Source organism: Thermobia domestica, chromosome 9 (assembly GCF_964235325.1).
Source record: "Thermobia domestica chromosome 9, izTheDome1.hap1.1, whole genome shotgun sequence".
NCBI lineage: Eukaryota > Metazoa > Arthropoda > Insecta > Zygentoma > Lepismatidae > Thermobia > Thermobia domestica.
In genome coordinates this window covers 208,868,014-208,891,551 of record NC_137462.1, presented here as the reverse complement: position 1 = coordinate 208,891,551, position 23,538 = coordinate 208,868,014, and the positions used below count along the sequence as shown (strand labels likewise).

Sequence of the window (23,538 nt, the reverse complement as noted above, 5' to 3'; positions counted from 1 at the left end):
CCAAATTATGCAAACTTAATATTGAAACAGAATAATAACTTCAGGCTCCAGAAATTTCCTACCACTTCCGGTTTGAATAGAGGTTTAATGGAGGAGATGAACCTCTTCTTGCGTGGATTAAAATACGCTTCTCGATATCACTTACTGTTCTTGTTCTATGGAAATAGACATTGAAATCAGAAGTACTACTAAACTTCTACCATTTTCAGCTTTATTAGTTACAGGTGTAGATAGTATATTTTTTTAACACGCTTAATCGACCCCCCCCCCCCTTCAAAAAAATATACCTGTATCTATCAATTACCGTAATGGTTGTGCAGCTATCAACATTGCAACCGGAAGCACTAGTAACTGTTTAGCACTTCTAGTTTTTGTAAAGTGACAGGTTGAGATGGTATTCTTTCTGGACATTGAATCGATTCTATAAAGCTTCTTGTCACTATATATTATTGGCTTTCGTTCTACTACAATCAATATTAAAACCAGAAATAGTTGATTTTTACTACTTCTGGTTTCATGGAGGAGATGCAACCTATTCATGGGACGCTAAATCTATTTTAAAAACCGCTCCTCGATATCTTTTACCGTTTTTGCTTTATCCGGTAAAATCAATATTGAAACCGGTAGGACTAGTAAACTTCTAACACTTTCAGTTCTGGTAGTGTCACGAGTGATTATAGTATGTTTCCTTGAGACGCTAAGTCGATTAAAAAACCGCCTGTCGTTATCTATTACCGTTTTTGTTCTATGTTGATTCATGTTGAAACCGGAAACGGTTGATTTCTGTCACTTTTGGTTTGAATAGACTGTTAACGAAGGAGATGGAGCCTGTTTTTAAACGCTGAATCGATCGCAAAAAATAGTTTCTCTGTATTTTTCACCGTTTTTGACGATATGTCGATAGACATAGCCATACTACAAGGCTTTCGACACTTATATATAGCATAGTTTGGAAGTCTAAAACGAGTTAACCTTGTATATGCAAAGGTCTACTTGATAAAAGCTATTTTGTGACAAAAACTACTCTAATGAAAGAATCAAGTGAGCTATTTTATATTGCTAGAATGGGTATTTACTTTGACTCCCTACTTGATTTCCTCTAACGTCTAACTCTATATAGTCAACAAATAACATCTCTTGGAAAAACAAATTTAGCAAAGGATAAAACATCTCGAAAATCCACCTTCAAATATAATTTTAAAATGTCCATGTCCCTCTTTGTCTAAAATCCGCAGCATGTAGAACATTAAAGAAAAATTTCTTTTTGTTTTATTTCTTGAATATTTTTATCCTGAGTTATATCAAAAGTGCATATGTTACGTGTGGAACTCTAAGGCCATTCGTTACGCAGTACAAAGACACAAGTATAAATTATTATTTAGATAACACTTCAAGATATATTCTCAACAAGGAAAGCAGTTTATTTTTTTAATATTTCATAGTAAGTCTGAATCAGGTAGAACTTACTTATTTTCTGTTTTATATATATGATGTTCGAATGTTCAATTCGAATACAAAATGATGTTCAAAAAGTGCGGTACCACATTTAATATTAGGCTAATGAAATGTCTAATGCCTGGTGAGAAACTCACCTCAGTAACAGAACAAGGGGATGGACTCTAAGGTCACGCGTCCACCGTCCCGAACTCCGTACAAGTCTAGTATCCAGAAAGTCAGGAGACAGGGTCCTACGTAAGTTCGCCATACAGAACATACAATTGTGAGTGATTCTTCTTTATGAATTAAAACTGAGACATTCTACTTAGCGAACTGCAAAAACATTAGCAATGCATTTAACCTAGGAATAGCGAATGAACGCATTATTCGCCGCTGGTTTGTGAAATTTGGTTTTAGAGACACAGCATTGCAAAATGAGCCCCACTGATTAGTTGGCTTGAAGTTTGGCGTCCCTTTCAGAATAACCATATGAGGCGTGGATTTGCAACTTAACGTGGGATCCAAATCACATGAGCTTTCAATGGGAATCGAACCTGTTTCCGCGCCGAAGACTGGACCCCTAGGATATCAACCAATATCGTGTTCAAATGAGCTTCTCAACAAAACACCGTGTAAGTAAAACCCTCAGAAAAGAGTTAGTGTTATTGCAGATGAGTTATGCATTTACGCATTAGCGTTAGTGTTATGCATTTACTATACCACTGTCGTTCGGCGGCTCCGCGCAACAGGTAAGGTGAAAAAGTTGGATTCATGTGTGCCACAAGAACAGACACCGACCAACAAGAATTGAAGTCTGGAGGTGTGAAGTTCTCTGTGTTTAAGAAATGACCAGGAAAGTTTCCGCCATCGGACTGTCACTTCAGATCTGCTATGAAAATTGTAAATGGTCAGACAATGATTGGATAGTAGTCAACGTCCAAGATGGTTTCCTAAACCACTTTTGCACCCACAAAAGATGTTGCTGGTAATCTATGGTTAGAATAATCCACCAAACCTTTTACAGGCGAGGTGAAACCATCGATGCGGACCGTTACAGTGCTGAACTCCCTGAAATGCATTGCAAACTTCTACGCAGGTATCCAGCAATGGTCAACAGACTATGTATCTTCACATTAGATGAAAATTCGCGATCACATGTCGCGCAAAGGACCGTGTAGGTACATGATGCAGTATTTAACCCTTTCTCAACTATCGTATTCCCCCGATATTTCTTCCAGCTACCACCTCATCGGGCATCTCTATCTTTCCTTGGGAAGAAAGACCATCCTAAACGATCAGGATATAACAACATTCAGTCCAGTATCTCTCAGATTTTCCGACTGCATGCCACGTAATTCAATCGAAGCAAAAGTATGTTTGCAAAAGGCAGCTATTTTGACTGACCAGGTGTTACAGTTTTCATTTTTGGGGACTTTCGAAATGATGCACCTGGGATTGGACATACGTGGTGTGATTGGAAAGTTTTAAGACAGCTGGCAACACTGTTCATTAGGAGTAAATATAATCGCCCATTAGCATGGAAGCGGTGGCTTGGTGTATCCTTGAGACATGTTGAAACATGCATCGAGATATCTTTATTCAGTACGGCGTAGCAACCAGTTGAGTGCGGGCGTGTGTGCGTGTGTTAGCGGATTTTTAAGTGCGCAAAATGGATGAAAATTGGAACAACGCGTTTATGTGAAATTTTGTTTTAAAATTGGGAAATCTGCTTCGGAGACTTACGAACTCTTAAAAACAGCTTTTGGAGACAAATGTCTGAGCCGGTGAAACGTGTTCATCTGGTTTCACAGATTCAAAGATGGCCGCGAGACAGTAGAGGATGACCCCCGGTCTGGCCGGCCTTCAACATCACAAACTAACGAAAACATTACAAAAGTTGGCGATTTAGTGCGCTCGAACCGTAGACTTACAATTAGGGAGATGGCTGAAGACCTGAATTTAAATTTCTATGTGGTTCAGTCAATTTTAACTAATGATTTGAACATGCGTAGAGTGTCCGTGAAATTCATTCTAAAAGTGTTGTCACACGAGCAGAATCAACACAGACTTGAAGTGTCCCAAGAACTGTTTAATCGAGCCGAAATGGATTCAGATTTCTTGAATAGGGTAATAACAGGTGATGAATCATGGGTTTATGGGTATGACCCAGAAACAAAGGCCCAATCTTCTCAGCGGGAGAGCCCAGATTCACCAAGACCAAAGAAAGCGCGACCAAGTCGGTCGAATGTGAAGAATTTTTTTATTTTTTTATGTATTTTTTTTATTCTAAGGGTATCGTGCATCATGAATTTGACCCTAGGGGACAGAGAGTCAACCAGGAATACTACAAAAGTGTCCTTCAGCGTCTGCGCGAAAATGTGCGGCGGAAAAGGCCTGCCTTCTGGAAAGTAAAGAATTGGATTCTCCACCACGACAATGCACCAGCGCATTGTGCGTTCTCGATCCAGGAATTTTTTGCCAAATTCAACATTCCTGTGCTTCCGCTATCCCCGTATTCCGCAGATTTGTCCCCGGACGACTTCTACCTCTTTCCTAAATTAAAATTGTCATTGAAAGGAAAGAGATTTGACTCAATTGAGGACATTCAAACAAATACGAGAGAGTGCTTAACACCATCACGGAAAATAATTTTCAAGAATGCTTCCAGGAGTGGAAACGCCGTTGGAATCGGTGTGTTCATTCAGCAGGGGACTACTTTGAAGGAGATCCATCACAATAGCCTGTAAGTACTGCCATAGCCCAGTCTTAAAACATTCCAATTACACCTCGCATCATTCGTACCAACCTAATACGTCGAATCAAGTTCTCTTTTTAGTCGCGAAAGTAACGTTTGCCATGTATTGGACCGTAACTTCATTTCCTGAATATAACGATGCAGACTCGACATAAATTTAACATCAATATTTACAGAAAACTTAATGTTTGTAATTTCTACGTAAGTAATAAATCGGCATATTTTATTTTACTCTAAAGGAATAAATGGATGGATGGATGGATGGATAAACATAAGATTTACAAAGAAGTGTCACAGAACGAGAACAGATTTGACATACATATTATACATATATATATATATATATATATATATATATATATATATATATATATATATATATATATATATATATATACAGTGGCGGATCCAGGATATGATCAAGGGAGGGGCTAAATCATAGTTTGCCGTTTTATCCAGTGTAAACCAAGATTGAAGCCCATTTTATCCAGTGTAAACCTGAGCGTCAAGGGGGGGGCTATAGCCCCTATAGCCCTCCCCTTGGATCCGCCACTATATATATATATATATATGCTCATTAATAGGCGCCCAAAATGCCTACATAAAGAATATGGTAGATAAATGGAAGCAACAAGCATAAAAAGGTACATCAAAGTAATTTCATGTCAGATTATGAAGGAAGGGGGAAGGATTGCTCGACCATCAGGTATTTTTTCTTTTTTTTAATATTTCCACCAAAGTTGCCTTACTAATGACATGCTGAGAAAGATTATCAAATTGTTGGATTTACATACATGGGTTTATGTAAATCCTTACCGCCATCTTGGAGTTACTCTTTCTCTTTATTGTCGCGCGTGAAAATAAGGGTTTGCAGTGGTATACAAAACAGACTGGTGCCCGGTTACTACGAAAAATAGGAGGTTGCGATTTGTACTACCTTAAACAGAGATATTGATCTTAAATGATAATATTTTGGTAAAAGGGATTTTCAAAATAAAGAATGCAACTATCAAAAATAGTTGAAACTACAGGGTGGGTTTTTCTGCGCAAAATTCATGCTTAGAAGGGTTTTCAGAAATGGTAAAATATAGCTCGAATTGAAAGTCCTTAATGACAATTTTTGAATCCGAAAAGAAAAAAAATAATTGAAAAATTTCAAGGTTAAATTTTTCAAAAGGGGAAGCAGGAAGAAATATGAAATTTTGGTGTCAGATTTCCCTACTAGTTCTGAACATAAATTGTGGGATTTATTTTATAGTTTGCACTGATACACGATTTACAGGCTCTCAAAGAAAACTTATTGCCAGAGGAATGTGTTGTGATTGGGGATTTCTCTAAAATATATATATATGTTTATATGTATTGTCCAGGATGAAATACACTTTTACCACTGGAAGAATACGTAAGTTATCATACATCTTTTTCGTATTTACGTTAGGAGTGTAACTGAAAATCTTTGAAATAAAAATCTCTGTTTTGTAATTGACTGCCTGCAACACAATACAACAGTAGTTTATCATTCCAAAAGTTGATTGTACACATATGTGGGAAGTAACACCAAATGTAAAAATCTATAAGTTTTCAGATGAACCAATAGCACCAAATAAGAATAGAGGGCAAGTCAAAAGTTATTTACCACCCCTTATAAAATGAAAGCTAACGTAGATAGCCGGGATTGGTAATTGAAAAGACACGTTAGGCCGGGAGAAAACCTTTATAATATGTGTCACATGAACGGCTGCCATCTTGCTGTCCACCATCTTAAATATCGCTCAAAAAGTTTAAGTGGAAAGTGGGTCATGTGATATATGAAAGAGGGCTAGAATTTTAAGAAAAATTCAATGGTGTAATAAGATTTAACGTAACTGTAATAACTATAATAACATGAAACTCAAATTTCTCTCTTATTCCCATTTCATCAGTCAAAAGCTGATCGCATTGAGATCGTCAAGATGTAGGCTGGTAAAACTGCCCGTGATGGAGCTCGTGATTTCAATGAAAGGCATCTTCGATGTTGCTATTTCCCATATTGTAGTTGCACAGTAACTGACAAAGTTCGAAGGGACAGGTCACGATTAGGTAGACCCAGAACTGCCACTGACGAAGGCACAGCTACAGCAGTGCTCGCATTGTTTGTTCCATAGCGCAGCACAAGTGGATTATCACTGGAATGCCAAGTCAGCCAAACCTCCGTTTCCAATGTATTAACGATGTGTAAGTGTTATCCTTAAAAAATATAGCTGCAGCAGCATCTTTCTGAGGATGACCTAGATCGGAGAGTGCGTAGTGGAGCAATTGCGGCAAGATCCAAACTTTGCATTGCAAATTTTTATGTTACAGAGGGATCTACGCTACTGGTCTCCAGATAATCCCAAGCAGACAGATCCGTGTAAAATGGTTGGTGCAGCGAAAATTATAGTGTAGGCAGGGATATGGGAAAAACTTATCCCTGGCATCTTAACTGCAGAGCATTACTTGGATATGTTAGGACAACTCATTATTCCTTCACTGTCAGTCCTGGATGGCGGCTTTCCCTTATTTTACCAACATGGGGTGCCACCTCATTATGAACTACCAGTTCGTCAGTATCTGGATGAACAATTTCTTGATCGATGGATTCGTAGGCATAGATCAGTGAAATGGCCTGCCAGATCACATGATTTATCACTATTGGACTTTTATCTGTGGGGTCACCTAAAGGCAATGACATATGGCAAAAAGATAAGAGGTCTGGGTCATCTGGAGCAAATAATACAAAACGCATATGCACAAATCACACATGAGACATTGCTCTGTGTTCATATAGCTTGGAAGACTTGCTCCACAACATGCTTGGTCAACATGGCCAGCACATTTAACACATTTTGTAACAGGTAATCTGAGTTGCATGTGATTATAACTTCATAGTTATTACAGATATGTTAAATCTGACTACACCACTGTTTCTTTTAAAATTCTAGTTCTGTTTCACATACGAGGGCTGTCTAAAAAGTATCCGACCTTTGGCCAGAAAAATAGTTGCGAATACCTGACAGATTTGGGACCCTAATCCCCTTCAAAGCAGGCCCCTTGTGCTTCCACACATTTAGCCCACCGATCCTTCCACTGCTGGAAACACCGCTGGAAGTCTTCTTTTGGAATGTTGTTCAGCTCCGTCGTCGTGTTCCGCATTGTTTTCTCTACTCTCAAAACGGGATCCCTTCAGAGGCGTCTTCAATTTTGGAAACAACCAGAAGTCACAAGGAGCCAGGTCTGGAGAGTAGGGAGGTTGGCGAACGGTTGTAATTCCATGTTTGGTCTTTTGCGCCGGACTGCGTCACGGAGTCGCCTGAGAACATCTTGATAGTACTCCTTTGTCACTGTTTGTCCTTCCGGTGCGTACTCGTGATGCACAATTCCACGGGCATCGAAGAAAACAGTCAGCAACACCTTGATTTTGCTTCGCACCTGCCGCGGTTTCTTCGGCCTTGGAGAATCGGGATGCTTCCACTGAGACGATTGTTGTTGTTTTGTTTCTGGGTCGTACCCGTACACCCATGACTCATCTCCAGTTATCACGGAATTCAGATACCCAGGATCAGTGTTGGTGGTGTCCAGAAGGTCCTGTGCAACGTCAAAACGGGTGTCTTTTTGTTCCTGAGACAACAACTTGGGTACAAATTTAGCAGCCACTCGTTTCATGTTCAAATCGTCACGCAAAATTGCATGTGCAGAATCTTTACTCACTCCAACATCTTCTGTAATCTCCCGCACTGTCAAACGGCGATCTGCCATCACCAAATTTCGCACCCGCTCAACAACAGCTGCATTCCGAGCAGTTTGGGGCCTGCCGCTACGCTGCTCACTCTCGACTGATGTGCGGCCATCTTTGAATCGGTTGAACCATTGTTTAATTTGTGTTACACCCATCGCATCTTCTCCAAACACCTGCTGAATCTTAAGAATTGTTTGGCTTTGAGAATCACCCAGCCTTTGACAGAATTTCATGCAGTATCTTTGCTCAATTCGTTCAGTCATCTTGCGAGAAACACTAAATCCGACGAACACTACCAACAGCACCTCACTTCGCGACCACCAGCTCACGACTGGCACACGCGAACGCGGTGAAAAAATTCAAGCATGTGCATTAAGGTTCCTCCTTCCACCGTGCACGGTGGCGCCGCCTGAGAATCACTACTTTGCGTGGAAAAAATTAAGGTCGGATACTTTTTAGACAGGCCTCGTATACCACATGATCTCCCAACTTAAACTTTTTGAGTGAGATTCAAAATGGCAGACAGCAAGATGACGGCCGTTCACCTGACACGCACCATAAAGGTTCCCCCTCGACCTAAGGTGTCAATACAATTGCCACTTCCGGCTATCTACACTCGTTTTCACAATGAGAGAAGGTACTTTAGACTCACCCTGTAGAAAAAGTAGCTTGTGTACGCACGACGAATTTGATGTAGATGCCGAGTGGTATTCCTTTACAACAAGTCACAGTAAGGGTCCCTGTGATGGAAATTAAGAGATTTACTGCAAAGGTAAGCCTTCAGCGACCAACCGAGTTACAAATCATTACTCCTCTAGACATGTTTGAGTTGTGTGTACAGAACATCAAAGGAATTAACTTTGTTCTCGTAACTGCAGATTAGATCAACAAAAAACATGAGCATCTCAACTTTTACTCCAAATCACAGGTTTGATGGAACAAGTAATAACCATTGCTACATCCCAAAAGACTCATTTATTTTTTTTTCATAAGTAAAACAATCATTTAACGTAAATTACGTTCAGTTCAGAAAATAAGTGATGTTCAAGTGAATTTTTTTAATCCAGTTGAACCATTCACCAGCCTCACTTTGCAAACAAACGATATTGTTTGGATGAAACTGAATACATATTTGATGCTCCACCACTATGTGAATTTACCACAGCTACTGACGGAACAGACCATATTATGCAAAAGAAAAGCACATAACTTTCACTAAAGCTATTAAACTACTTAAAAAAATAGTATATGATTTAAAATGTGTTAAGATAAATATAAAAAAATAAATATCACAAGAACTGATTGTCTAAAACATGTTGTTGACTATTTCATTGCCTAACACACTTTCAACAGCAACTCTTATGCCTTATATCTTGTTATTGATTCTTTTAAAATTATGTGAAACTGAAGATTACATACTAATTTCTCATTACATAAAATACAGATATAGGGTCACATTGTACTCTTCATTTTTTTCACAGTTGTTATATCTAAGAATATTGAGATCATCAGTGCAAACTACAAATTGAAATTAACAGTTTCTATTCAGAACTACAAAGAGTATCTAGGGCCAAAATTCCAAATTCTTTTCTCTCCCTCTTTTAAAAAATTTGACCTCGCAATTTGAAAATTTTCAAGTTTTTGATTATCGGAGGGAAAAAAATGGTATGAAAAGCTTTCAACTTGAGCTATATTTTACCATTTTCAAAACCCTTCTAGTCATGAGCAAGAAACCCCTTCCTCTGTTTCGAGTACTATTGATTTTACAGGCTTTCGAAATTGGCAAATTTTGTACTTTTGAAAGCTGCATTCAAATATCTTGAAAATCCATTTTATCAAAGCATATCCTGCCAATATGTATGTCTTATGAAAGATCAATATCTCTGCTTTAAGATACCGTATTTACACGAATCTAAGATGCCCTCAAATGTAAGACGCCCCAATTTCTGAAGAAAGAAAAAAAAAACTCCTATGTAAGACGCACCCTTGGCGAAAACGAAAAAAAGATTAATGAACATGAAAAAACAAATAATGTTATGGGAAAATAAAGAAATTTATGATATATTCCTGTGCCCCTGCTGTCCTTTTTTTCTTTTTCCTGATGTATTACGATACAACACACACTTGCGTCAGTTTTTAGCAATCCATTATCGGTATCATATTATACCAGTAATGTATATTATGCTGGAATATTATACCAATATATATACAAACAAACAATTATTCGGCAATTATTTAAACTTGTTTATTTTCTTGTTTTGCACTCACACTCGCAAAAACAACACTGACATGTTACTGTTCATCATCTGTTTCCTCATCGGCATCATTATCTTTTCCAATTTTACCACTTTTGATGGCCACATACACACAAAATATACATTCTTTACAGAATGGTGACTAACAGGATTAGCAATTTTTGGCAAAACTCCATCTAATCTGGCCTAAATTTGCTTAACTCGAATCTAAGACACGCCTTAATTTTGGAGGGAAAAAAATCGACAGAAAAGAGCGTCTTCGAATCGTGTAAATATGGTAGTGCTTTCCATCTTTAATAGTAGCCGTGCAGCAGCCAATTTTCTACAACACTGCAAATCCTTATTTTTACTCGCGGCAGTGAAGAAAAATGAGTCTTAATCCAAGATGGCGGCAGACGAAAATAATTTGATAATCTTTCTCAGCACGTCATTAGTAAAGTAACCTTTGGTGAAAATATCTTTAAAAAATCCTGATGGTCGGGCAACCATTATATTTAATATATGATAATTTCGCATGGAATGACCACTATGTAAATAAAAATAATAAATAAAAATAGAGACACGAATGATAAAGACAAAAGGATCTCTTTTTATCAGCAGGACTTTCGTTCAGATTGCACAACATAGCACAAAAACATGGATTCAAAATTGCATTATATATATATATATATATTAACAAGTTATAAAAATTATGATGTGGATTGTGAGGTAAATCGAGCATATATAGAGATGACAAGAAATATTAACACGAGGATTACAGAATTGTCTGACTCGAAATACGTAAATCAGTAGTTTCAGACTTGCCAAAGCAAAAGGTAAACTCAAGTATTCAATTAAAGAAGTTAATATATTACGTAAGTCTCGTCGATAATGGAAACACTAGTATATGAATCACATTTTATTTCTAGAAAAGATCCCTAAATTGAATTTAGACAAACGCAGCATAGTTAGAAAATCAGATTATATAATAAGAAACAAAAATCAAGTGTTTTTACAAAAATTTCCGCAAATATAGTTGAGCACCGACATACCTACACAAATTCACTTAATTTAATTAGATGCTAGTTATTAATTAGAGACAAGAAAATCTATTACAAACTTTAGGTACAGTAACATTGGATACTAATGAAAAATACAAATGGCTGATTTTCTTGTATATTAGTACTTCTTGTCTTAAATTTGGTACTTAGAGCTATTATTATTATTATTATTATTATTATTATTATTATTATTATTATTATTATTATTATTATTATTATTATTGTCAATGTTATTATCCATTTGGTATTTTAAAATAGAAAGTATACTTTTCCTGAAAATAAAGAAATCAAAATCATGTAAATTAAAGCTGATCAGTGAAACTCTATAGTAAGAAGGATGACGGACAAAAGAAATATTATTTTAAGAAAAATCTGTTCAGCGCCATATTGGCGTTTAGTCATATGATGATGTTGGCTAGTTGGTTTTGTTTTTATAGCTTCTTTCAGCACTGAGGCTATACGAGACGTGGACTACCCATTAGTTGCCACCGGCAATAGAGTCCAGTTCTCCTGAGCCGAAGTGTAGCCACAAGGGAGGCTCAAAAGATGATGTCAGACAGAAAACCGGAAGACTTTAGTGGTAGAGAAGGGTTAAAAAAAAAAAAAAAAAAAGTTTACAACGAAATTTTAAGGATAAGGGGATAGAAGATTTCTCACAGCTAAGGTTCCTGTCTTTAAAGTGGAACACATTATTTAAGCAATGTTATAGTATTATGAGAAAAAACATATTTTAACACAGGATGTGTAGGTTGTTTACTTGTATTAATCTTCTGCATTATCGAGAAAAAATTCAAAGTTTAATATGTCTATTCATTTTGAAATTATTGACAGTAGGACATACATTGATCTGTAAGCCTATTTGATTTTTTTTAAAAAAAGTAACTGTCCAAATAATAGAACCGTGGCTGAATATAGCTACTGAAAGCCAGAGAACGGCGTTGGAGTTAAGTGTAATACTTGTATAAAATTTAAGGTTAGTTTTTCTCTCCTTTCTTTCTTTTCATAACCTACCTGTCTATCAAAAGAGAACTGATAATCGAAAGGGCTTCTGTGATTAGAATGAGGATTTCCATTTACAAGCCAGATGTCATAATCCACTCTCACATCTTCAGTAACATGATGCCACTCACAAGTAGTGAGATTTCTAAAGCAAGCAACGAAGCTTATATACCAGAACCTGTGAAAAAGTATTTGTATTAATATATTAACAGTAAACGCTTCCAGTATAATCTCTAATTCTTTTTTAAGTAAGGTCTTGGTTGAAACCTCCTTTTATGCCTTGAATTAAAAAAAAAAAAAAAAAAAAAGAAATCAATTTTAATGAAGAAAAAGCAATTATATTTTTCTTATCACAACATAACGCAAGAACACATTTACTTACTTTATTCTGAAGGGGGAAAAAAAACTAAAAATATTCATTTAAAAAAATGATCATTTGATAGGAAAGAAAAGGGAAATAATGGACACAGGGACTCTTTAGTACCAATGATTTGTTTATAGAGCTATTCGAGTAATGTTCAAAACGAAAAATAATTCAGTGAAAAAATTAATAGTGTTAGCAAATAACTGAGCTGAAAATGTAAACTGGATTTTTTCCACGGAAATATTTACTATTTATGTATAAAACAAAGCTTCAATCAGTAACATGTTTTAGCATAAAAAGATACATCTTAAATGGAAGCATACGCCAAACAAATATATCACATTTACAGAAGTCGTCAAATTCGAGGAGGAAGAAGTTACAAAAACTTTCTCCAAAATTTCTATTTCAAACACATCGACACAATACAAGAGTAAAGAAAGAAGAAATTCTGCTAATAATGAACTTTTACTTGAGTTAAAATGACGGTTCATATCATAAGTTTGAAAACTGAACTCATATCAGATTTTACTAATACAATATCTCAAGCTCATAGTAAAAATTTCCAGATAAAGAGAACGAGATAAGTATATTTTTATGCCAAACTAATGCTGATGTGGAAACCAATAAAAATAGCCAGTCCGGATTAAACACAGGACTCACAAGTACTTTATGTTGTAAAGTCACTTTCTTAGTTATAGAATCCACTACAGGAAAATAAACAATCGTAACTAAATAAGAAAAATCATACTAAGCCAAAATATGAAAATTTCCCACAAAATAGCCTGTCATTTTCATTACTAAAAATTAAAGTATTTTATGGTAATTTTGAGAACTGGTCTTAGCTGCACGCTACTTAACTTAATGATTATTTCTAGTGCTCTTAGTGTGTTTCATTGATTTTATAGCGTTTTCTGCAGGACGGCTCTATCAAGTTTCTGTATATTTCATATATTAGTATTTAATTTACAACCCTATATTGTGGTATAAGCGAGAAAAAGCTACGAGAAGTGGTTTATTCTTGGCGTTAAGTTTTTTCTTTTCTTTTTTTTTTTTTTCGGACAATCTTCTCAAACTACTCAGGTATCTTGTTCATATATCAAATAAATTTATTTATAATAGGTTTCAGATACACCACTAGGCCATTTTACACTGAAGCATTTTAAAATTTTGAAACATAATAGAATAACAATTTGAGCTCAAGATGGTACAGTACAATGACAACATCACAAAAATAGCTTATTTATAGAGGATCTGCAAGTATACTCATTAGAAAAAACGTCTACAGTTTCTGGTAACTGATTATACGTACTAACAATTCGGTTTAGAAGAGACCTTCTGACAATATTTACCCTCGCAGCTCGAGTGTAAAAGAGATCACTAGACCGTGTTGTTCTAGCAGGTACGCGAGAATTGATCTGCCTTAATAACTGTTCACATGATATATGGCCATTTACAATTTTATGTAAAAGTATTAGGTCAAAATTTTGTTTCTCACTAGGGGAGGTTTGATATCGAGGGATTATAAAACGTTATTTTTTTGGAAGTGTTCGGAGGTGAGGTACTCGGTAGGATACAATGGCTAAAAAGAAATTAATTACAGAATTTAATTTTTTTAAATGAGTAGGGCAGACCATAGACCAGATAGGAGAACAGTGGAAGCAATATATGACTTACAGAACAAGCTTAAGGAATTAGGATTTTTTAATGTCAATTATGTCTCATTGCAGTACAAGATATTGTGCTTATATGATACGCAAAAGCAAGCTGTCAATGGTAACACTAAGATCTCTGAAAGAGGTGACAGGATATATGTTCTTATGACTAATTTTGTAGATGTGGTTTATAGGTTCTTTTTATGGGAAATCGTGAGAAGCACATTTTTTAATGTTTAAACTAAGTTTCCAAGAGTTACACCAGTTGAGAAGAATTGAAGCATCATGCTGAAGCGCAAGAGCATCGTACTCTGATTTAACTTGTCTGTAGAGTTTGCAATCAATACAAATAGAAGAATATTGATAGAGCTGTTTGTGAACAAGGACGGCAGATCGTCCATGTATAATAGAAATAGAAGTGGATCCAGAACACTGTCTTGAGGAACTCCAGAATTACGGGAATGAAGTCAGGAAAGTAACCTGAAACTGAAACTCGTTGTGTCCTACTACTGAGATAGGTTTCTAGAAGACTAAGTAATTTACCATGTATATTGAATCTAGAACTGAGTTTGTATATGAGACGATGGTGTGGAAGAGAATCGAAATCCTTAGACAGGTCCAAATACAAAATGTCGAGTTGAGAATTTTCTGAGATGCTGTCCACAGCATAGGACAGAAGAACTAATAAATTTGTAAGACAAGATTTTCCTGGGAAAAAGCATGTTGTTAAAAGTTTATAAATGGTGAAACAAATTGAAAGACTCTGTTTTTATCTTTTCAGAGACAAGTGAGAGTGGAGATAATAGGGAAATAGGTCGATAGGAAGACACATCATTTTTATTTTTACCAGACTTATGAACAGGAGATATTAGCTCTATGACACCACTGCTGAATATGCGTTTCAGAAGAGACTGATTACATTTCTGAAAGAAAACATCAGTGCAGTATCTAAGATATATTATTTTTCTGATGGCAGTCGTGCCAATACAAGAACAGGAAAAACTTCACAAATTTGCTGCAGCTCTACGATTATTTTGGAATCCATACTGAGTAGCACTTCTTTGCACTTCCCATGGCAAGAATGTCTGTGATGGGCTTGGAGGGATAATAAAGAGGCTAGCCGCTAGAGCAAGTTTGCAGTACCCATCTTCAGAGCAAATAATTACTCCGCAGCAGCTGTTCGATTGGACAGAGAAGAATGTGCACAACATGAACTTTGTGTATGTTACGCACCAAGAAGTTACTGCTGCAGATGAAGTTCTGAGTGCACGATTTGCTACAACTCGACCAGTACCTTGAACACAAAAGCTTCATGCATTCATACCAGTACCAGTTGACATGTTAGCTGTGAAAAGATATTCTACAGCAGCAGAAAGTGTAGTACACCACGTTAACATTTTACGACAATCAGTTTCACTGGAGAAAGCGAAAGGATTTGTGACACGTGTTTATGGTGATGCATGGTAGTAAGGACATGTGATAACCGTGAATGATGACAGAGGAAGTTGTTATTAACTTACTTCATTTCCATGGTCCATCACCATCGTATGTTCACCTCCAATCTCTTGATGTTCTGACTGTTCCAATCACTCATGTTCTGGCTTCAGCGGACCCATGCACAGCTACTAGTCGCACATATAATTTACCAGCTACGTTATTACCACACAAGAGAAAATGCAAAGGATAAAGCAACATTCTCCACTTGTAGGTGAGTACCATTTTGAAATGCGCAACATTTACTTGTTCTAGGGCGATTTATATCACACTTTTACTTATGATATTTTATCAAAGATCCTTACGTCATATTAACTTATTTAATATGGCATTTTTATTGAAGTCTGCTAGGTTCATTACTTTGAAACTCCTGTTCCCGTAGCCATCCCAACATGAAATTTACCCAACACGTAGAAACCATGACACTACACTGTTTTTCTTCCTTTTTGACAAAAATAAAAAATCATTTTTTTCAGATTTTGAGGTCGAAGGTCATGACCTTGACCCCCAAAAGTAACAAAAATGGTCTACATTATTTTTTATTAAAAGGGCATTCCTTCAGCTTTACAAGCCCAGCATGACGTTTCTATCTAAATTAGGAGCGCAGTTATGATTTTTTTTTTTCATTTAGTATATTTGTGAAAACTGTCCCTCTTTGTTAGATTGGCAACACTGCTATCTGACAACTACTTGTCATTGGAGCTTGTAACTTGGCAAATATTATTTACTCTACAAGCTCTTGCTTTTCACCAAATTTCATGATTATCATAAGATTTTTTTTTTTTTCCACTGTGAAGTTTTGGAATAGAATGACCCTATAACAAACATGTGGTTTCACATAATAAAGCAAAATAATTTTGATTCGAATCTGGAACAGTTCCATTAAGAAAAATTGCAACACACAAAAAAAGTATATTACAATTCTTGGATTCCACGTTAAGCAGCACGACCTCGTCTCATAACCATGGTGCTGAAAGAGACATTACACTCAAATTCAATCAATCACGGATATTATACAAATCTTCGTGCTTGTTAACTGTATTTTACTTGTTAACTGTTGTGAATATTGCATCTCCTAACAGTTCCACGTTCTTTTTCTGAAGTTCAAAATTACTTGCAGGAAATATTTACAAAATTCACATGTACTTGGAGTTCTGTTCTTATTATTAATTCAGATCAGTGTATATAATGATCGATCGAAATAAATTGCTGTGCTGGCTAAGATAAAAACGTATCCTGTTGCACTTTTTACTCTAAATACTAATTTTTAACGCTGCGTTGCGTGTTAACAATGTGTAAGAAATCAGTTCTTCTAATTAAAAAGAAAAAATCACACCAACAACATCGTATAAAAATAGTTTTAAAATGTGCAGAAGTATGATTTCCTTTATTTACTAAAAAAAAGAAGAAATCGTTTCACGTACAAAATAAAAACATATAACGCAGTGTCCCTATTTAAGCTGTAGATCCTGTTCTTCATAATCCTGCTGCTGTATAAAGATGTTAAAGTAAAACCGTTTCTACTCATAGTGGGCTTTGTGGTGGACAAACACCGTGTTCATGGGTTTTCTCCCACTTTATTCATACCACTATTACATTCATTCCTCATCATTACCGTCTCCTTTCGCATATACGGCATCGTGAGGCTTAAAACTGACAGATTTCATGTCATTTTTTCTACCCATATCTAACCTAAATAAATAAAGCAAATCTTAGAAATGATTTAAATTCCCAAAACAACTTGTTTTAAACCTCCAAAAACTGGTTTAAACCACAAATCCTGTTTCTTTTTTAAGAGTTTTATCAATGCTGGTTGGTGGTCAGACAGAAAGGGTCTAGAAAGGATTGAATAATAATTGGTAAAAACTATAGAGTCAAGAGGAGTATTTTGAGATTATTTGAATGTCATATTACAAAACAGATTCTGATTAAAAAATAAAAACAGTATATCACAGTAACCCTGTACCTGAGACTATTATGAGACAGTGGTGGGGCTATTACGAGACATGCTTATTACTCAAGCCCAGGTTGTCATATGAATGTGTGAGTGTTATTGTAAGATATTTGGTCTAGGAATTAATTCGTGCGGTTGGTACGCACACATTGAAGCTGTAGTACAAACACAAAATACATAAATACCTTAAGAAAAATATTGTCCATCGCCAGCCACCACTTTCGCCCATCTGTCAGGCAATGTACGGATTCCGTGGCGAAAGAAGTCCTCATCCTTGGAAGCGATCCAGTCAGAGACCCATGTTTCGATATCTTCTGAAGAAGTAAACCGCTGTCCAATCAAATCGTTGTTCATGCAATCGAACAAGTAGTAGTCCGAAGGAGCAACGTCTGGTGAATACGGCGGGTGGGGTAAAACTTCCCATCCGACATTTTCTAAATAGGTTTTGACCGGTTTTGCGACATGTGGGCGAGCGTTATCATGTTGAACAATAAGTTTATCATGTCTGTTCTCCCATTCTGGTCGTGTTCTGGCCAGAGCTTGCTTCAAATGCATTAATTGTCGTCGATAACGTTCTCCATTCATAGTTTCACCCGGTTGCAGCAGCTCATAGTACACCACACCTTTCATATCCCACCATATGCCCAGCATAACCTTTGCACAGTGAATATCTCGTTTTGGTTGTGATGGACCTGGTTCACCTGGTTTCACCCAGGCCTTTTTTCGTTTAGGGTTCTCGTAATGGATCCACTTCTCATCACCCGTAATAATTCGATGCAGAAACCCCTTTCTGCTCTGTCGTTGAAACAGCAATTCGCAAATGGTTTTTCGTCTTTCAACGTCTCTGTCTTTCAATTCATGTGGAACCCAATGTGACATCTTTTGAATCATTCCCATGGCTTTCAAGCGTTTGGAGACTGTTGTTTGATCAACGCCTAATGCTGCTGCAAGTTGTTCCTGCGTTTGACACGAATCCTGCTCGAGCAATGCTGTCAATTCTTCGTCTTGAAATTTTTTTGGCTGTCCAGCTCGCTCTTGGTCTGCCAAGCCGAAATCACCACTTCTAAACCGTGCAAACCACTTCTGACACGTTCGCTCAGCTAGAGCATGGTCACCATACACTTCCACCAAAATACGATGACTTTCAGTCGCACTTTTCTGCATGTTAAAGTAATGCAGCAGGACACCCCGCAAAAACACTTTATCAGGCACAAATTGCGCCATGTTCACTTAACTACAAACTGGTGTTGTTGACGCTTTAATCCACTGCCCTATACTACGAACGATACGCGATGACAAGGGTTTGCAACACATGTGTGGATACACGGAACTGTGGGACGCTCCGTTCGTTGCGCCATCTCTTGTCCACCCGCACGAATTAATTCCTAGACCAAATAGTTGTGAACATTCTCTGTTAGAAAAACGAAGTTCGGTGACTGTGATGGATAGTTTTTTTACAGTACTTAAATCTTTCTCTTCCAAGTTTTCTGGAACTCCGACAGTTCAGGAAATGGTTATCTTAACTGCAAGCAGTTTTAGTATTTCTAAAAAAATATGACTGTTGCAGTGAGAATTAATTTCACCGTATTCTCTTTGTTTCTGCTACATTTCTCATTTTAGAAATGAAAATTAAGATGATAAACACGCAAAGGTTTAAAGAATAGGCTAGATATTATTGACGACATATAAATCAGCTGTTTATATTAGGGTGTTATTTAAATGAATAATGATAGGCTTTTGATCTTTTAATAATAAGAACAAAAATTTATCTTGAATGATTATTTTCTCATATGAACAAGAAAAACACTAAACATTTTTTCAGGATACGTACTGATAGACACTTTTAGACAAGATGAAATCTTTTAAAGATGAACTTGTAAATTGTTGTTATGTAGTTAATAGCCCCATTACTGTGACAGCTCCTAACCCCCTCCTCCGCCTGAGGCTGCTTGATACGTGGAAATTTTTAACGAATCTAGCACTCCATAATGTCTACTACTTGATAATGTTTTGAATTTTGGTTTACCATTTTTTTTTTTCCACAAAATGGAAGGTTTTGGGAGGGAATTTTTGTTTTACCATTAATCATTGCTCAGAAATGTTCACCACATATACGTATAATAGGTCATTTAATGGGCTAACATTTAATAATTTTTAGAAGTCTCTAGTATACATCCTTTTAATTCTGCGCGAATATCTCATAACAGTTCCTCTTTTAAACGGGTCTCACAATAAACTGATCTGACCCTAATTGGTTAAATCCTGGAGACTAGGTCCAGAAAAATAAGGAAAAAAAAAAGTAAACTCACGGGAATGAAAGTGAATCGGGTATCTTTTATAATTAATTCATTAAAAAAAGTAAATAAGTAAAGATGTATTCGTAACTGTTTAAAGTTTTATCTTGTTGGTACTGTTTTCAGTGGGCGCATGCTCACGTAAGACAGAGTGCAATGAGACAATTAGTACCTCGTATTCAAAGATAGTAGATGCATGTAATTTCTATTTTCGCTTTCCTAACAACACATGTTGGTAAAGAGGAGATATCAGTACATTTCGTATTGAAATCGAGCACAAGGCGGTAAATGTAGGAAAGCCTGAAAGCAACCCAACATTTGTTCTTAGCGACATCCTCGTTTACACGTATATTCACAGTTACTAACGCGCCGGCTCCGTAAGGATGCAACCTCACAATTCCATATGGATATATCTGATTCAGACAGCATTTGTGGTATTAGTGGTCACCTAGCAGTTTTTTTCTTCGCACTGTAGTTTTTATGGCATATGTTCGGATGCTGTATTTATGCGGCAAACGATACAGTAGTCCTAAAGTGAATCTGCAGTTAGGAATGTAAATCCTCCCTTCAGAAACACTTTGTAAGTTAGTAACAGAAACTTCTGATGAGAAATGACAACATTTTAAAGTCTTAAAATTTTGCACCTATTATACGGCGCAAAGAAAATCATTATTTTTGAACAATTACTTTTGGTAGCTCCCCTTCAGTTGATTTGTTCCAAGTAGGGCGATATGCATAAACGAAACAGGAGTATAAGGAAGGCATGGAAACCATTTCATACCTTATTTTTAAACTATGTTGATTGTGAGTGATACTTAATTTTGCACATAATTATATTAATGTTGACACTGTACATTATTATCAAATGTTTTATGACAAAAAAAAAAAAAAAAAAAAGTAAAGTTTTTACTTTGACTAGAAAATTCACTGGTACCGATTCATCCGTTCCAGTTCCCCAAGCAGTCTACAAATCATTTCCCAAGATCGATTCAATTCATCACAGCAGTCAAGGAATAAATTCCACGAAACAGACACCTGTTGCATCTGTTTCGAGTAACACATTTCCAGACTACTACGGAAAATAAAAAAATTAATTGGTAACTGCTTCCTAAATTGCTCCAGGAACCGGTTCAGATAAATCAGTCCTTAAACAACCGTAATTCACAAATTCTGCAAAATTTGCAATAAAAAATAAGCACAAATAAATCTTAAATACTACCTTAAATGAAGTTAGAACCAGCTTCTAAACTAAGCTAATCCAGTATGAATATTCCAAACTATCCATAATCTTCAACTACGATATTTAATTCAAAACTAAAAATTACAAAAAATTGTAAAATGCAGAAAGCATAACAAATAAAGAATGCTGAACCATGAGCTGACAGCAAATTTTGCTTTAGATGCGACCATAAATTCAAAACAGTCCAAGTATTGGCACCAGTATTGCCATCTACAAAATTTAAGGAATAATTTACGGTTAAGGAAAAATGTTCCTTTCCGCACATACGTAAAGGTTTTGAACGAGAACAATTCCTGTTATAACAAGAAGAACTAAGGCATACATTTGGACTGGGGGGGGGGGGGGAGAATATTTTGCTCTAATTTCGTGCTTTCTTGCTATATCTTCTGTATATTTTGATGGTTTAGGTTAGGTTAAGATTATTGGATTTGGGGGTGCAGAATTCTTTGTTTAAAATTCGTACTTTCTTCGTATATTTTCTATGCATTTGATGGTTTAGATTAGGTTAGTTTATGTTACGTTATGTTAAGATTTAGTAATTATCCTTACCTAACATCAACTCATTTCTCCTGTAAACATTGTGTTATTTACGATTTTGGCTCCCCAGTTAAAAAAATTATCCCAAAACTAACGTTCACTCTGACCATACATCGGAAATAGGTTCACCCTTCAACCACAACCATCAAAAGTTTTCTCTAACTCAATTAAATCATACAATTGACGCAAAGTGATAAGAATGTCTGAATTTAATTCAAAGTAATTTCTAAAAAATATGAAATCAAACGCTTAGCAACAAATTCATTAAACAGTTCCTCAATCTCATTTAGTAACTCTACAACCGTCATGAAACAAATTGAAGTACGTGCTTCCACAAATTTGGGATCCAGCGCATAAACCTAACACACTGACACATACCAACTACAAGGAGATACAAAAAACTGACATCACGGTAGCAAACTACCATATGGCCGTACATTATGAATAGACCCCAAGTGGAAATAATGGGAAATACCACCACCTCATCTCACAACAGACATCGCACCAAAGCCACAAACAGTTCCAAGTGACTGCACATGTAGGAACAGATTCCAGTTACTGTAAAGTCTGTCTCGCCGATCTCCTGGGTTCAATCCACGGTGGGCACACTGGGTCGAAAAAGTACAAGTCGTTGTAGAGCGACCATCCTGAGCGAGACTTTTCCTCATTCATACCAGGTAAATGCTGGCGTGATACCTAATATACAGGTCCTAGGCCAACCCGAACATTGTGCTCGCCGAGGATATGATCCCTCAAATGTGACGGACTTAAGGCTACAGATCCGGTAATGCTCAGAAATATGTACAAATAAAAGTTTCACCCAATTTTGCATCACAACGAACATGACAGTTACCCTCAACTTACCGTGGTTGTTGTAAGTCCTGTATTGCATATGTAAATTGATGTTCTTTAATAACATTATTTGGATTATCTTCGTCGGGACATAAGCTTCCTTTAGGGCAGGGTACTTTTCTTAAAAAATCTTCGCCGTGTTGGTAACATTGTGAATCATACGCAATAGTACTTATCTTTCGGAACATTTTCTTACATGCTTTTTCTTTATCGTACACTGATCTATTTCCATAGTATTCTAGAAAATAACCTCTATCGAGTACTGTAAAGGTCACAGGATAAGTAAAATTGTCATTTGATGTAATATTTCCGAATATATACCCTACAGTGTCTTTCTTATTATTGGTATCAGTCTTCTGAAATCCAAACTTAACCAAAAATTTGAAAAAGTCTTTTGTATTCCATGAACCAGAAAGATGAAGACAATTTGTATACGGAACACTTATCAATATCAAAGATAAAAATATTACACAACTTCGAATAGCCATTAAACTACCCATGTCGAGGAAGACTATTCATTTCCTCTTATAGGCAGAGCAGATAGCAGACACATTCATGATCATCAGAAAAACAATCGAGGTATACAGTGTTGCCAAATTTGGTACTCATCTTCCACTTCTTCCTTAAGAAAAATATATCACACACCAAGGCCTACCAAACCTCATGAGAAAGAATTAGGCCTTCCCCCAGTGGCGGATCCAGGGGGCAATCGCCACCAGAAGAGCGAAGTTTTTAATTTTATATATAAATAAAACCCATCCCAGAGTTTAAAGCTCTTTAAAAGTAGCTCTAAGTAGCAGTATTACAACCCACCGCTTCCCCAGAAGTCCGTCCTGGATCCGCCCCTGCCTTACCCACCATGTCATTAAATTATAGAAATGTTCTTATGACTAATTATTTTGGTGCAGACT

The 23,538-nt window shown here is 36.4% G+C and overlaps 1 protein-coding gene across 1 annotated transcript in view; it reads right to left on the bottom strand.

Moving 5' to 3' along the window:
- Positions 1–23,207, bottom strand: part of LOC145660572 (transmembrane protein 145) — a 45,422-nt gene extending 22,215 nt beyond the window's left edge. The window contains exons 1-2 of the mRNA XM_081725804.1: positions 22,640–23,207; positions 12,253–12,418 (exon numbers count right to left, since the gene is read on the bottom strand). Coding sequence (XP_081581930.1) covers positions 12,253–12,418; positions 22,640–23,127 — 654 coding nt within the window. The 5' untranslated portion in view covers positions 23,128–23,207. The remainder of the gene's footprint in view (positions 1–12,252; positions 12,419–22,639) is intronic.
- Positions 23,208–23,538: the final 331 nt, after the last annotated feature.